The sequence below is a fragment of the Chiloscyllium plagiosum genome, chromosome 1 (assembly GCF_004010195.1).
Source record: "Chiloscyllium plagiosum isolate BGI_BamShark_2017 chromosome 1, ASM401019v2, whole genome shotgun sequence".
In the NCBI taxonomy this organism is placed as follows: domain Eukaryota; kingdom Metazoa; phylum Chordata; class Chondrichthyes; order Orectolobiformes; family Hemiscylliidae; genus Chiloscyllium; species Chiloscyllium plagiosum.
In genome coordinates, this window is record NC_057710.1 from 30014341 (window position 1) to 30030279 (window position 15939).

The 15939-nt window shown below is 41.7% G+C and overlaps 2 protein-coding genes across 2 annotated transcripts in view; one reads left to right on the forward strand and one right to left on the reverse strand.

Moving 5' to 3' along the window:
- Positions 1-11585, reverse strand: part of nelfa (negative elongation factor complex member A) — a 77304-nt gene extending 65719 nt beyond the window's left edge. The window contains exon 1 of the mRNA XM_043712769.1: positions 11376-11585. Within this exon, the coding sequence (XP_043568704.1) occupies positions 11376-11585 (210 nt within the window). The remainder of the gene's footprint in view (positions 1-11375) is intronic.
- A 315-nt stretch (positions 11586-11900) lies between these two features.
- c1h4orf48 (chromosome 1 C4orf48 homolog) overlaps positions 11901-15939 on the forward strand; it is a 14823-nt gene continuing 10784 nt past the window's right edge. Inside the window, exons 1-2 of the mRNA XM_043712889.1 lie at positions 11901-11984; positions 12113-12237. Coding sequence (XP_043568824.1) covers positions 12144-12237 — 94 coding nt within the window. The 5' untranslated portion in view covers positions 11901-11984; positions 12113-12143. The remainder of the gene's footprint in view (positions 11985-12112; positions 12238-15939) is intronic.

Consider the following 15939-nt stretch of genomic DNA (forward strand, 5'->3'; position numbering starts at 1 on the left):
TAAGTAGGCAAAGTCTTTTCCCTGGGGTCGGGGAGTCCAGAACTTGAGGGCATAGGTTTAGGGTGAGAGGGGAAAGATATAAAAGAGATCTACGGGGCAACATTTTCACGCAGAGGGTGGTACGTGTATGGAATGAGCTGCCAGAGGATGTGGTGGAGGCTGGTACAATTGCAACATTTAAGAGGCATTTGGATGGGTATATGAATAGGAAGGGTTTGGAGGGATATGGGCCGGGTGCTGGCAGGTGGGACTAGATTGAGTTGGGATGTCTGGTCAGCGTGGACGGGTTGGACCAAAGGGTCTGTTTCCATACTGTACATCTCTATGACTCTAATGACTCTCTATGACTGAGATGGAATACTCCTCATTTGCCTGGATGAGTGCAACTCCAACATTACTTGAGAAGCTTGACATCATCCAGGATAAAGCAGAATGCTTGATTGGCATTACATTTACATTCCCACCTCCACCATAATGCTCAGCACACCCTGCTGCTACTAACTACAAAATGCATTGCAGAAATTCACCAAAGATGCTCAGACAACACCTCCCAAACTTATGACCACTTCCACCTAGAAGGACAATGGCAGCAGATACATGGAAACACCCACCAGTTGCTAGTTCCGCTCCAAGCCACCATCCTGACTTGGAAATATATCATCATCCCTTCGCTGTCACTGGGTCAAAATCCTGGAATTCCCTCCCTAAAGGCATTGTGCGTCTACCCACAACACATGGACTGTAGTTGTTCAAGCAGGCAGCTCACCACCAACTTCTCAAGGGGAAGCAGAGATGGGCAATAAAGGCTGGCCAGCCAGCAACACCCCCATCCCACAAATGAATTAATTAAAGTATAAGTAGGGATCATAAGTCTGTTAGATTCAAGATTATTATGGAAAAGGTTAAGGATGGGCCTGAAGTTGATTTTAATAAGGGCAGGTATGATTTAGCCAAAGTGAACTCGGAGTAGATACTTTTAGCAGTATTCAAGGAGGAAAGCAAGAGAGCAATAAAGACAAAGGATGGGACAAACAAATTCTGTGAATACGGATATCAAGGAATATACTGAATTGGATAAAAAGAGAAGGAGAGTACAGGAGGAGCTCTCCTTTTGTCTACCTTAATGATTTCTTAAGAAGCATTACAGTAGATGGGTCCCCAGGACGTGATAGGATTTATCCCAGAATGCTGAGGGAGGCTGGTGAGGAAATTGCTGTGGCCTTGGATGAAATCTTTGTATCCTTTTTAGTCACAGTAGAGATCCCAGAGGATTAGAGAACAGTCAACATTTCTCCTTTGTTTAAGAACACATGAGAGCACAGCACAGTTTTGGAAGGGCAACAAGGTTAGTCTGGGAAATAACAGTCTTGAGAGACTTACGTCAGTGGTAGCGACATTATTGGAGAAGATTATTAGGGTTAGGATTTCCTCATGAAACAATATGGACTTATTAGCAATAGGCAACATGTCTTTGTGCAGGGACGGTCATGTCTCAAATCGGATTCACTTTTTGTTTTGACTAGGAGGAAGTGAGGACTGCAGATACTGGTGATCAGGGTTGAAAGTGTGGCGCTGGAAAAGCACAGCAGGTCAGGCAGCATTCGAGGAGCAGGTCAGTTGACGTCTTCGTTGTAAGTTCTTCAGGAATGTCATTCCCATTCCTGATGATGAAGCACTTATGCATCAAACGTAGATTCTCCTGCACCTTGGATGCTGCCTGACCTGCTGGGCTTTTCCAGCGCCACACGTTTTCACTGAGTTCTTTGAGAAAGTGACAAAGATTATTGATTAGAGCACTGTGGTTTGTATAGACAATATCTACTTGAGCATAGCCTTTGACAAGGTCCCTCACAGCAGGCGGATGAAAAACACAAAGTCATATGGGTTCCACAGTGAGCTGGTAAGATGGATACAGAACTGACTTGGTCTTAGAAGACACAGAATAGTGATGGAAGGTTGGTTTTCAGATTGGAGTTCTGTGACCAGTGGTGCTCCACAATGATCAGTGATATGTACGCACATACATGTGATTTGGAGCAGAATGCTGGTATCCTGATTAGACAGTTTGTGGGTGGACCCAAAGATTGCGGGGAGCTGCAGATAGGGAGGAAGATTGCCAGAGGATACAGACAGGCTAGAGACTTGGGTAGCGAAATGGTAGATGGAATTTAATCCATCAAGATGGAGGAGGCGGCAGGGTAGGAAATGTTCAGGCTCCCAGCCTATCTGCTCCATTTCACATGACCGACAGCATCCTTTTTTTGATATTATTTTTCTTCATTTAACTTGAATCAAATTCATTTTTCTTTCATTCTGCGGCTAGTGGTGGAAAGAGGTTGCAGGGATTGTTGAGCAGTGGATCTGATCCATTCCTTGTGGCCATGGTGGTCATGGCTTGAGCAATCAATGAATTGAGGTCTGTTCTTTTCCTGATATTTTAGCAATGCGTGCAATTGCAGTGGAATGAATGATCTCTTGGTCCTTCGGGTTAACTTGGATGGTCAATTGGTCTTTGAGAGTTGGGACAGATATCTGAAGTGGTGACAGCTGGCTCAGTGCGCTTCCTCCTTGTTGTTGCAGCTCCAGAGATAGCTTTTGTCAGAGACAATGTTCTGGGTTCGGTCAGCAGCTGCAGGGGCTGCTTCATTGTGCTTCCACCTTGGTGTTGCGTCTTCAGGGAGTGGTTTGGCAAATGCGGAGTCTGGTGGCATCCTGTAACCACTTAAGACATCAAGAATTCATGTATGGAACAAATACAGAGAAACCTCGATTATCCGAACAAGACGGGCAGGCACTATTTCATTCGGATAATTGATTATTCGGTTAATTGATTCAATGTCTCTCCTCTGGAGCTTGGAGTTTTCTGAAGTTTCTGTTTTCCTCGCTCTGCCTGCCTTGCTCACTCTCAGTGTTTCAGGGTATGTTTCTGAGCGCTTACATACACTTGTGTGTAAGGGACCTGCAGCATTGCTGAAGCCTCCCCGACCCCCAGTCAGTTCAATGGGATTGACACAGCAAGCACTTGCTAAGTCTGCTCCCTGTTCAGGGGACTATGCAGCAGCACACTGCATGCGAGCCTCCGCCCCCAACCCCCATCCGCTCTCCCCAACCCTGTCCATGCCCGCCCCATCCGCCACCACCCACTGTATGCACCCCCACCCAGACTGGACACCAACAGTAAAACTGCTGTTGCCTTTGGGGGGGGAGCACGGGGGGGAGAAATCTCATCAAAACTGAAGTCTGGGTGGAATGCAAGTGGAAAGATGTCTCCATGAGTAGAGAGACTAGGACCCAAGTGCACAGTCTTAAAGTGAAGGCGCAACCCTTTCGAATGGAAATTAATACGTTCAGTCAGAGGGTGTTGCATCTGTAGATCTCATAGCCTTCAAAACTTTCTGTGGCAATGTCATTGACTATATTTAAGACAGAGATAGATAGATTCTTGTATAGGAAGGGGATCAAGGTGAAGGCAGAAGAATGGGGTTGAGAAACGTCAAAATCATCATCACATGGCTGACCAGATACACTGGGCTGAATGGACTAATTCTTCTTCTGTACCTTATGGTCTATGGTCTAATGGATTCCACTACACCACCTTTCGACCACTCGTGCTCCTGATGGCAAGCAGTGCAGATTTCAACCTGCTGATATCATTGCCCATGAGTTGGAGGCCTAACAAGTATCATATATATGTTCAGCATCACCTCCGTTCTCTTGTACTCTGAGCTCAAGATTTGTTGCCTCACTCGTGAAAATCCATACCAATGTTCCAGGCCACTCTCCCCACCCCAGATGACCCAATATGAAAATGCCATTTCTCCATTCACAGATCCTACCTGAATTCCACTCACTGTAGCTGAGTCATATCATAACTATATTAAGTCTGTGAATGCTCATGAGAAAAACACCCATTCACAATCCGTCTTGAAGAAAACTGTTGTTCTTACAATCTTCAGAAAAAGTGTCAGACATTGCAATTCATAATCTGAATAACTAGGTTTACTCATTTCACAGGTCAGAAACCTGTCCAAATAAATGTGGAGAGACATTAAAAAAACCCAAAAGATAATAACTTCAAAAGATGTCAAAACTAACACTCCAACGGCTACTGCTGTAAACAGATACCATACTGAGCTGATCCATTACAGATCAATCAAGCATTCATAATGAGGGACCTGGCAATTATATTAACAGACAGATGGCGAGACATTTTTCCAGATGGCTGTTTAAGTCATCATGCTTGTTTCTGTCTGGGCACATGTCTATTCAGTCCTATTTGCTATTTAGTTTAACTATTTAGTTTAAAACGATATAAGCTAAACTGTTGCCCTGTTCCTCCCACCCCTCCTCAGTTGAAGCAAAACGCTCAGAGAGACAGTACTTTTACCTCCATCTTTATTCTGGAGGGAGACAGAGAGAAAATGATCACCCATGTGCACAGGGATATGGATTCCCAGTCTTCTCTGGCACAGCAGTTTCTTAATGAATTATATTGTCATTTTACAGGGAGAAGCATTTGGATAAGGTAACATACATATTGATTGGATGACCGTTACAACCAGCAAACATCAACAGTAAAGATTAAGCCATCTGCTGTTACACAATGAATGTTCTTAACCTTAAATGGCTTCACATAATGAATTCTTTTCATCTTGTTAAACTGACACTATATACTTAATGCTTTCAACATTGTTAAAGGCTCTACATAATACATGTTTTTCCACCTTGTTAACCCATTACCCTAAGCTCCAGCATCCCATTGTTAACTGCAAGTTCTTATCTGTTCTGAGTCATGTTCAGCTGAACCTCTTGTTTCACAAAACTCAAAACTTAAATCTTTCCCTACCTGCTCATACCCAATACAAATTCTCATTCCCTCCTTTTGTCATTTCATGATTACCACCTGGACAGCACTACCAACTTTTCTGAGACTCTGATAGCCAGTATTTAAGCAAGTTATTGACACACAGCATACAATGATTGTAACAACAAAAATTACTCGCCTGTTACAGTAAATAGAATTTGAACGATCCTACCATCTGGAAAAGAAATCACTAGTAAAGTTCTTAAATCCACAGTCTTTAGTGACCACTCCATCCCCTCCAAGTCGAGTGGTAACGAGCCAATACTCCAAAATCTCCTTCAGTAAAGTCCAATCTGAAAACAAAATCCAGTCTGTCCTCATGCATCACTCCATAGAGAAACAACAATCAACAGTCCTAAAATCAAACCCTCGGGTATCTCATTCAGGTTATTCAAAAATTATTTTCCTTTAATAAATTAATACTTGGCTAATGTGAAAGCTGTCAGGAAAAGTATTTCCAAAATCTGGAACAGCAAGAAAACAACATCTTCCCTGTGCCTTAGCCATTGAAGAGGCAGTTTCAGTTCTGATTTAAATCTCAAACATTCGTGGGAAACAAATGCTGAATATTTTAAAACATGTTCTCCAAATGAAACTTCCCAAATAAAACAATCGGAATCATAGTGGCAACTTTGGTAGAGATCAACATTCTTTGAATTTGCAATATGAAAGGGGCCAATGAAGTCTTACCAATAATGAACAGAACTAAAACAGGTCAGCCTCAAGTTCTAACATTCTGTAAATTCTTAACAAAACATCAAACTCAAAATGCACTTCTTTTTGTGAACACTGTGCATTAAAAAAACAGCAAAGATATTTTAATACAATATTCTCATCTGGCTAAAGCATGACCATTGACCCAACTGTTTTTTTTTAAAAACAGGCATTGTAGAATTTCAAACAGATCAATTTGTTTTAAGGACATAATGTTGGACAATTCAATATAAAAACAAAATCTGCCCCATTACATTGCCCACAAAACACACTGAATTGAGATCCTAACTCAAGCAAGGCAAAACAGTTGCTCAAAAGGATTTTCTGAACCAGGATTTTAACAATCCAAAATTTTTAAACATCAAAATTTCCTTTTTCAACACAAGTGTTAGTACAACCTTAATTTCAGCATTTCTTGGTTTTTTTTTGGATCCTCTCACTGAAATGATACTTCTAAAAAGAGAAAGCCCTTGCAGCGGACCACACGGGTCTCTTTCCTCCAGAACAAAGACTTGCAGAGCCTTAAATTTCACCACTCGGGGACTTTAACCCCTTTCTCACTTTACTTCTCACGGGGGCTCACTTAAACTGAAAGCTCAAACCCCAGCACAGCAGGGAGGACTCAAACCTCACTTAAACCCATTCAGTAGACTTGAACCCCAATACTGCACAGAGGACTCTAACCTCATCACCCCCACCCCAGGGGACTCAAACCCCAGTACCATACAGAGGACATGAACCTCTGTTTGTCAGCAAGTTTGCATCTGCCTCTCTCAACTGAACTAATTACCATTATCTATTTCTGATATCTGAAATCTTCATGGTCTAAACTGGGTTTCAAAATTAAGTAAAATGGACCCAAAACAACTGTTGAAATAATTTGAACATAAATGAAGGCAAAGTCAGGAAACCAAAGTGGAATAAATGAAATGATCTGGAATGAAATAAAACTGGGGAGTCCAGAATCAGGGGTCACTGTTTAAGGATATGGGGTAGGCCATTTAAAATGGGGATAAGGAAAAGTGTCTTTACCCAGAGAGTGGTGAGCCTGTACCACTGAAAGCGCTTGAGGTTGAGGCCAAAATATTGAATATTTTTAGAGCTGAGTTAGCCATAATATTTATAGACTCCCCAGTGTGGAAACAGCACCAACAAGTCCGAAGAACATCCCATAAGGCCATAAGACATAGGAAGAGAAATTAGACTTTTCAGTCCGTCTGCTGCTAAGTTTCTCAACCCCATTCCTTTGACAATCAAGTCTCAGTCTCAAATATACCCAATGACCTGGCCTCCACAGCCTTCTGTGGCAGTGAATTCCATTGATGCACCACTCTCTGGCTCAGGAAGTCTCTCCTTATCTCCATTCTAAAAAAAGTGTTCCTTTTACTCAAAGGCTGTGCCCTCGGGTCCTAGCATGTCTTACCAATGAAAACACTCTGTCCAGGCCATTCAGTATTCTTTGAGTTTCAATTAGATCCTCCCATCATTCTTTTAAAGTCCATCGAGTATAGACCCAGAGTCCTAAAACTTTCCAGCTTTTCATTGCTGGGACCATTCTCATACTCTGAACCCACTCCAGGATTAGTACATCTTTCTGTGAATTGGGGCCCAAAACTGCACATAATACTCCAAATGTGGTCTGACCAGAGCCTTATAGGGCCTCAAACACATCCCTGCTTTTATGTTCAAGTCCTCTCAAAATAAATGCCACCTTTGCATTTGGCTTCGGAACTACTGATTCAACCTGCAAGTTTACCTTGAGAGAAACCTGGACTAGAACTCCCAAGTCTCTTTGCACTTCAGACTTTTGAATTTTCTCTCCATTTAGAAAATAGTCCATGCCTTTATTCTTCCTACCAAAGGGCATGACCTCACATTTTCCCACATTGTACTTAATCTGCCACTTTTTTGCCCACTCTTCTAACCTGTCCAAACCCTTCTACACCCTCCCTGCCTCCTCAATGCTACCTGTCCCTTGAGCTTATCTGTGTTTTTTAATTGCTTCCAATATATACATCTTACCTTAAAATGAGGAATGCAATACTACAAACGCAGTTCAGGTCTCACCAGTACACTGTACAATCGAAGTATTACCTCCCTAGTTTTACATTCAATTCCCTTCACAATTATTGATGACATTCTATTTGCTTTCTTAATTATTCGTTGTACCTGTATTCTAACGTTTTGCTATGGATGCACTAGGTCAGGCAGATTTTTCTAATTTTTGGAGTTCTGCAACAGCTCACCAGTTATATAATGTTTTATTCTTATTCTTTTTTTGAAAATGGACAATTTCTCATTTTCCCTACATTATGATCCAGCTTTGCCAACTCAAAATGGGGAGTTAATAAGTCACAGCTTGAGAAGGATAAGATGTAAAAATTAGCAGGACAGTGTTACCTGCTTGTTTATGTCTGACAAAGTACTAGACAGACTATGTATTCACTCCACAAGTGATGATGAAAAAGGCAATGAAGGAGATCTAATGCTCAATGGTCATGATGCCAAAGCAGTGCATGGCAATCATTTAAACTAAAAGGTTAATAGAATTACATAGGCAGAACAGTAAAATATGCAACAAAACAGGTAATAAAACATTCTGGTATTTAGCTGGACCATGTCTTCAATATCAAAGGTTGAAAAAATTAATCTCCACTACAGTGGATATAATTTGGAGATGCCAGTGTTGGACTGGGGTGTACAAAGTTAAAAATCATCTGGTATTGTGTGATTTTTAACAGTGGATATAAGAGGTGATGCAAGAGACTTTCATTGTGGAAACGGAGCACTAGAAAAATGATGAAGGATACAATGCTACTTAAAAATAAATTGTGGTAGAAGTAGGAAACAGGCTCATTTCAGAAAAGTGTAATTTTAGAACTGATGAAATCTTTCACTCGGCTATAAATAATCAACGTGTACAATAAACTTTCAAATACAGTGGTGGAACTAAAATTCCTAGATTAATTTAGACAATATTGCAAATGACAGAGAACAGCGGCATGCATTAGAAACCCGATTAGATCAATTAAAATGGGCTGACTGGCATTTCTTATACATTAAAACTCAGGATTCATAACTATATCCATACAATAATTAAGTGGTTTGTACATTACCCCCATGAATCCAAATCCTCCTCTGCAACAGTCCCAGACAATCATATTCCAATCCATTAGAAATCTCTGCAATATAAGTTATCCTATACTAGCTGGGGGACCAGATCTTAATGGAGAAATGGTGTCATAGTGATGGCAATGTATCAGGAATCCAGAGATCCAGGTTAATTTTCTGAGGCCATGGGTGTAAATCTCACCACAGCAGTTGGCAGAATTAAATTTCTAGTAATAACTATGTAGTTGGAAGCTAGAATCACTGTGACAACTAGCATGAATGTCATTAATAAAAAGAACTGATTCACAGAGGTGCTTTAAGCAAGGAAATCTGCCATCCTCATCCAGTCTGGCCTACAGCAAGTTTGTTGACTTTAAACTGGTCTCCACAATGGACTTGCAAGCCACTCATTTCAAAGGCAACCTTGAGCCCTTCTGTTTCCAAAGAATGGATCCTGACGACATATAAAATGCATGACATTTCCTAGTATGTGCAACAACCTTGACTATTACCTTAAATCGAAGTTTAGTGTAACTGTTAGCACATTTGGGATTGTTTGACAAGTACTGCCCAATGGCAGAATCATATCTAACAGTACAAGACTGTGGGAAATTGCAATTATTGTTTACTCAACACTGACCACAAAAATAGAACCAGCGTGTTTGTGCTAATGTTCTTGATAAAAATAGTATGAAACCAAGGAAATTAAAATACAACCCAAAGCCCCAACATCTTGTTCCTGTACATAAACAGTAGGCCTTTTTAACAATACAGTTCCAACTAAAAAGACATAGTAACATATTTCAGATATACAATTCTACCCTTACTATAGCAATTGATCCACCCCATGGCATCACAAAGGCAAATGGATGGTTTCAGTCGATTGGTGCAAGTTTTATTTGGTTAGCATTAATTGAAAAGGCATTATTTTCAAGTAGAGCGGAAGTTGCTGGCAGGTCATGTCTCATCCCACAATCAGTTGCATAATTGTTGACATTTTTGCAGACAAGACATAAGAAATAGGTTATACAGTCTCTCAGCTGTCTCATTATGTATAAGCTCAAGCATTCCCATTCATTCTATAAGGCTGTGGCTTTCCCACCCAATCCTCATAATTCCCAATTTCCCATGCCCAAAACAAAGTCTATTAATATCCTCGAGTGTTCACAACATTACCACATCCTTCTGGGGTAGAAAGCGTCAAGGAATTACAATCCTGTGTGAAGAAACATCTTGAATCCTAAACAGCCATTCCATTACCTTCATAATGCAACCCCCAGTTCTAAACTCAGAATCCAAGGGAAGATCCTCTTAATATCTACCCAATCAAGTTCTTTAATAATTGTATATGCTTCAATGAGGGAAGATAGTGGTGTACTAATAATGTCACAATTTGCAATCCCAGGCCCAGGCTAATATTTCAGGTTCATATTCTACTCTGAAAACTGGTGGGATTTAAATTCAAGTGCTAAATTTCAGAGTTGAAAGCTAGTTATAGTACTGGTCATCATGAAACGATCAATTGTCGTAAAAACCCAACTGATTCATAAATATCCATGGGTTGGAAATCTACTATTTTACACCTGATCTCACCTACAGATTGATAGGAACATGATCAGGTCTTAACAGACCACTGAAATAGCCTAACAAACCACTCCATTCAAAGGTGATTAGGGATGCACAACAAATTCTGGTCTCGTCAATAACAGTCTTAAACCAAGAATGAATAAGTTAAAATCTCCTCCCATTCTTCTTAACTATTGTGAATTCTTACCAATCTACACAACTGATGTTTATGTTGCTTCAGCTTAAACATAATTTTTTAATTGCATTCCTTGACCACTTCTGGATATCTATTTAAAATGTGGTGCTGTCCAAAGAGTAGTTGAATTAATTACTTGCCTACCTTTCCTCAACATAACAGCAAGAAGCTGCACAACCACCTGATGAAGGAGCAGCACTCCGAAAGCTAGTGCTTCCAATTAAACCTGTTGGATTATAACTTGGTGTTGTGCGATTATTAATTTTGTACACCCCAGTCCAACACCAGCATCTCCAAATCATAAGCATGAAGCTGGAATTTCTTCACTTACATCAGAAAGAATGAAAGTCTCTTGAATATTGCGAGTGATTTGCAGCTGAAACTCCAAATCAAACCAAGATTCCACAAATTGTGCACTAACAAACAAGCTCATTCTGCTCAGATAAAGCTGACGTACTAAATGTTCTTTTTATGTTCAAGTTCATTCTTGACATTATGCGCTTTACATTGCTTCCTAAGCTCCTCCAGAGATGATAAAATGTGTCCTTGGAAAAGACGAACCTTTGCCAATATAGGTTGGGAATCTCTACAATGAACCGTTATTGTTAGATGACTTTTTGAAAAAAAACCTGTTACATTCATTGCTTAAAGTTAAACGCATACCAAAAAGCTTATTTAGCACAGTTTCCCTTTCTATGATCACAGTAAAAACAAACTCTTTGGCGATGATCCATCAGCTTTTTTTTCACAATGGACACATACATATAAAAAACTTTACACGTCTTACATTGAGAAGGGGCGGTTATATTTAGTGCTTTGACCCCTATGTTTCATGTACTTCCTGGCGCGCTCTCTTCAGCTTCCCTTCCAGCTCCTGACACACGCGCGCACACACACACTGAGAGAGAAGCAAAGGCGCCTCACCTCGTCTACTGTCCGCTTGGGAAGGTGCAGGATCCCCAAAAGCAGTTTGAGCTTCACTGCCGACGATAAACCGTGAAAACACACTCGGATATTGTCCACGACATCCTTAGTGAGCAACGAAGCGATGCTAGGAGGCGCCCAGAGCTCATCGGCTGAGCCGAGCTTGTTGTGCAGCCACAAACCTGTGTCGCTCTCCCTCATGGACGCCATCTTGAAGAAGGAGATTTGAATGGACGGGCATTAACCGGGACGACGAGAGCCTTTGCTGTGGGCTCCGCCTCCTTGCCATAGGGTCACGCCCCCTCGCCGCTGGGTCCCTTTTCCTACAACCGCAACACAACCACGCTGCAGCCCCGCCCACATCCCAAAACCCTCCCCCACTCCTGTTGGGGAGCCGCCAATGAAAGAACGGCCAATGCTGCAGTCAGTCAATATGGTTGACGTGAGGGAGAACCGCCTCCCCTGTCGGGCCGCTTCGCCGATTGGTTAAACATCACGTCGATCATATACATGACCGCCCTTCCCTACGCAACCGTTGCTCGCCTGGTCAGATCGAGGCGGGGCTGTTTGGGACGGTCGAGTGGTTTTAAATTTGAAATCTTTCTCTCGGTAGGTTTTATACTTAGAACGGTTTTGAGAGGGGTTCGTTGCCATTTAATTTTTAAAAATGCAGTTTTTCGATAGGTAATTGGAAATAACGCAGGTTTTCTTCCCCCACCCATCCTCGTCTGAAACAGGGTCGCTGCTGCTGCCGCCGTCGCGGCGATCATGGCCGTTCCTTCGCTCTGCGTCTTCGTCCTGCTCGCTGCCGGCTTCATAGTCGAAGCCAACGGCGAATCTGGGACTGTGATCCCGGCTGAAAGTAAGTTCCCGATTCTCTTTTCCCCCACCCATGTCCAAATCCGTATTTTCATTGCATGACAGTTTGAACTGTCTTGGATAGGGCTTGCTGACTGTCCTGGGTTGCCTGGGAAACTCCTGGAATTAAAGGTCCGTTTTCCAGGAGGCTGCTGAGAGCAAAACGAAATAAAGACGCATCCCGGCGTGAAAGCGGAACGTGTCTTGGCTTTTTTTTAAAAAAGCCTTTGCATGTATGTTTATTCACATTTTAGAGCACTGGGTAGTGATGGTAAGGGTTTATCCCTTTCTACTGCAAAGATGTCTCTAAGGGAAGGGAAACCCATTATGTCTTTCTATCAAGCTTCTTTGTTGTATCGAATGGATAACTAGAGATGGCTCTAGTCATCAATACCTACATACCAATTTGTATGGCTAATTATCAAAACCCATCCAGCAAGCAAATGGTTTGTTTGATTTTGCTCTTCCAGGTATCATGGTAAGGTGGTATATGCTATATGTTTTGGGTAGGCAGAAGTGGGTACCGCAGATGATGGAGATCAGAGTCAAGATTAGAGGGGTGCTGGAAAAGCACAGCAGGTCAGGCAGCATCTGGGGAGCAGGAAAATTGACCTTTCAGGCAAAAGCCCTCCATCAGGAATGGGTATGTGTTGGGTGACCAGCGGCAGGAAGATGTATGACTACCTCCAGCTCAGCCAAAATTAATCTTAAAAGTGATAATGGTACAGGTAATCCCAGAATGGCAGTTTCAGAAGTTGGATTCAGATAAAACAAAAATCTGGAATATAAAATTGGCAGTGAAAGTGACTGTGAAGCTGTCCAGTTGTCATGTACATCCATTTGCTGTAAAGATGTGCCTTAGGGAAGGAAACCCGATTTGTCCTTCTATTGAGCCTCTTTATTGTATCAAATGGATAACTAGGAGTGGCTGTAGTCAGCAATACCTACATACCAAGAATTAATTTTAAGAATTTAGGTTAAACATTTTGCTTACAAAAGACTTTCCCTTCTGATATTGTATTCAGAAAGACTGGGGCAAAAAATACTTGGGTATGGACACTGCCAGTTAGCTTAAGTTTTTGTAAGTCAGTAGGGATTTGTGAAAAAATAATGTTTAATCAATTTATTGAAGTTCTTTCAGGAAGTAATATGTTGTGGGTAAAGAGAAACCAATTGATCTACAAAATTTCCAGAGAATTTGATAAGATGCTACATAAAAGTTTTTTGTGGAAAATTAAAAGCAAGGTGTAATATATTGGCATGCATAGAAGATTGAAAAATGTGTTACTGAAAAAGCGCAGCAGGTCAGGCAGCATCCAAGGAGCAGGAGAATTGACGTTTCGGGCATAAGCCCTTCTTCAGGAATCTTCTTTAGGGCTTATGCCCAAAATGTCGATTCTCCTGCTCCTTGGATGTTGCCTGACCTGCTGCGCTTTTCCAGCAACACATTTTTCAGCTCTGATCTCCAGCATCTGCAGTCCTCACTTTCTCCATGCATAGAAGATTGGCTAGCTAACAAGAAAAAGGTGTTATTGGGTCAATTTCTAGTTGACAATGTGGTCTGCCACAAGGATCAATGCTGGGGATCTTGTGCTTTTATAATTGTTTAAGTTATTTGGATGAAAGGGCCTAAGGTAGAGTCACAAAATTTGCTAATGAATACAAAGATAGGTAGGGAAAGTAAGTTGTAAAGAAACTATTAAGAAAGCTTAATATGCAGCAAGTAATTAGGAAAGTTAATAGAATGTTAGTTATTGCAAGCAGGATAAAATACAAAACAGGGAGGTTATGGTTTATCTCTACAAGGCAGTAGTGAGACCATAATGAGAACACCTTGTACTGTATTAATCTCCTTATTTAATGATGGATGGATGGAGGTGTACTGGAGGCAGTTCAGAGAAGGTTTCCTACTCTAATATCTGAATTGGGAGGGTGTATTCGGAGGAAAGATTGGACAGGCTATGCTTGTATTCACTCGAATTCGTAAGAGTAAGAGGTGACTTGATTGAAATATATAGAATGCTGTGTGATCTTGACAGGATGAAGGTGAAAAGGATAGTTCCTCTGCATCTTTGGATCACTGATCTAAAATAAGGAGTTGCCCATTTAAGGCAAATTTGTTTTCTCTAGCTTGAATCTTTGGGACACTCTTCCTCAAGCGGTGGAAGCAGTCTTTTGAACATTTTTATTGTAGGTGTACTAAAGGGTCTGTTTCCATGCTGTATGACTATAACGCTTAAGTAGATGGATTCTTCATACGCAAGCAGATGCAGAATTATTAGGCTATGTGGGAAAGTGGAACTATCAGAATGCCTGTGATTTTTTTTGGAGGCTTGAGGAGATGATGTCCTGCTGTATCAAGTGACACTTGAAAAGAAATAACTACTCAATAGAACATAGGAACACGGATAGCATATTCAGCTCTTTGAGTTTGTTCCACCATTCGTTGAGATCATGGCTGATCTGTTGCCTAACTCCATACTCCTTAATACCTTTGCTCAACAAACAACAATCAAACTCAAATTTAAAACCAGCAACTGATCCAGCTGCCATGTGTTGAAGATAGTTCCAAACATCTAGTGTTTGAATATGGAATTCTTTCATTGCACTGCTTCTGAATAGACTGGCCCTTATTCTCAGACTATGCCTCTTGGTTCTAGAGTCCCCAACCAGTGGAAATAGTTTATATACTTTGACTTTTTCTGTTTAATATCTTGAAGACTTCGATCAGATCACCCTTCTACATTCTAGAGAAAAAGCAGTGAGGGGCTGGGTGCAGTTGCGTGGTAAATTTATGGGGAAAAAAAGTTAAGGAGGTGGAGGGCCTTGGAAAGATTGAGGTGTCCAGAACAAGTGATAGAGTTGGGAGTTTTGAGAAGATTTGTAGCTCAGGTTGATGTTCTGGATGCTCACTGACACCATTCCAGGTAATATCTTCAGTGAACCTCCGCATGAAGCGCTGGTGATGTAGCCAGCTTTCTCTTTGTGTTTAGGTTTTCTTGGGTAGTTGTCATTTTCTGTGCTTTTACTGAGAAAAAAACAGGAAATGACATCATCAACCCAAGGAAACCTAAATACATAAATAGAAAGCAGGCCATGCCCTTAGCGCTTCATCCGGAGGCTCACTGATGTTACCTAGTATGGTGATGAAACGTCTGAAAACAAACCTTCCAGCTCAGCGAGCAAACCTGCATCCAAAGAGTAGGGAAATAATCAGGAAGCTGATAAACGACAACTGAGAAGTGGGGCGGGGTGGTGTTTCACTTAAATACATGCAATATACAGAACCAGGTAAATGAGCTTCTGGCTCAGATTGAAATTGTATGATGTTATGGCTCGTGAAGTGTGGCTGCAAAAGTATCAGGACAGGGATCTAAATACAGAGGAGCCCCGATTATCCGAACGCGATGGGCAGGCACTATTTTGTTTGGATAATTGATTATTCGGTTAATTGATTCAAAACCTTTCCTCTGGGCTCAGAGTTTTCTGTTAAGTCCGCTCCCTGTTTGGGCGATGAGGCAGCAGCAGCATTGCGCAAGACCCCCCCACCCCGTTCAACACCGACCCCCTGCCTGCCCCCAACCTTATCCAATATTCCCTCCACCCGCCCCAACCTCGCCCAATGCAGCCGTCGCCAACCCAGTCCAATTCCACACCCCCGCCCACCCCAACACTGCCCCTCAACACTGTCCAACACCGCCCGCCC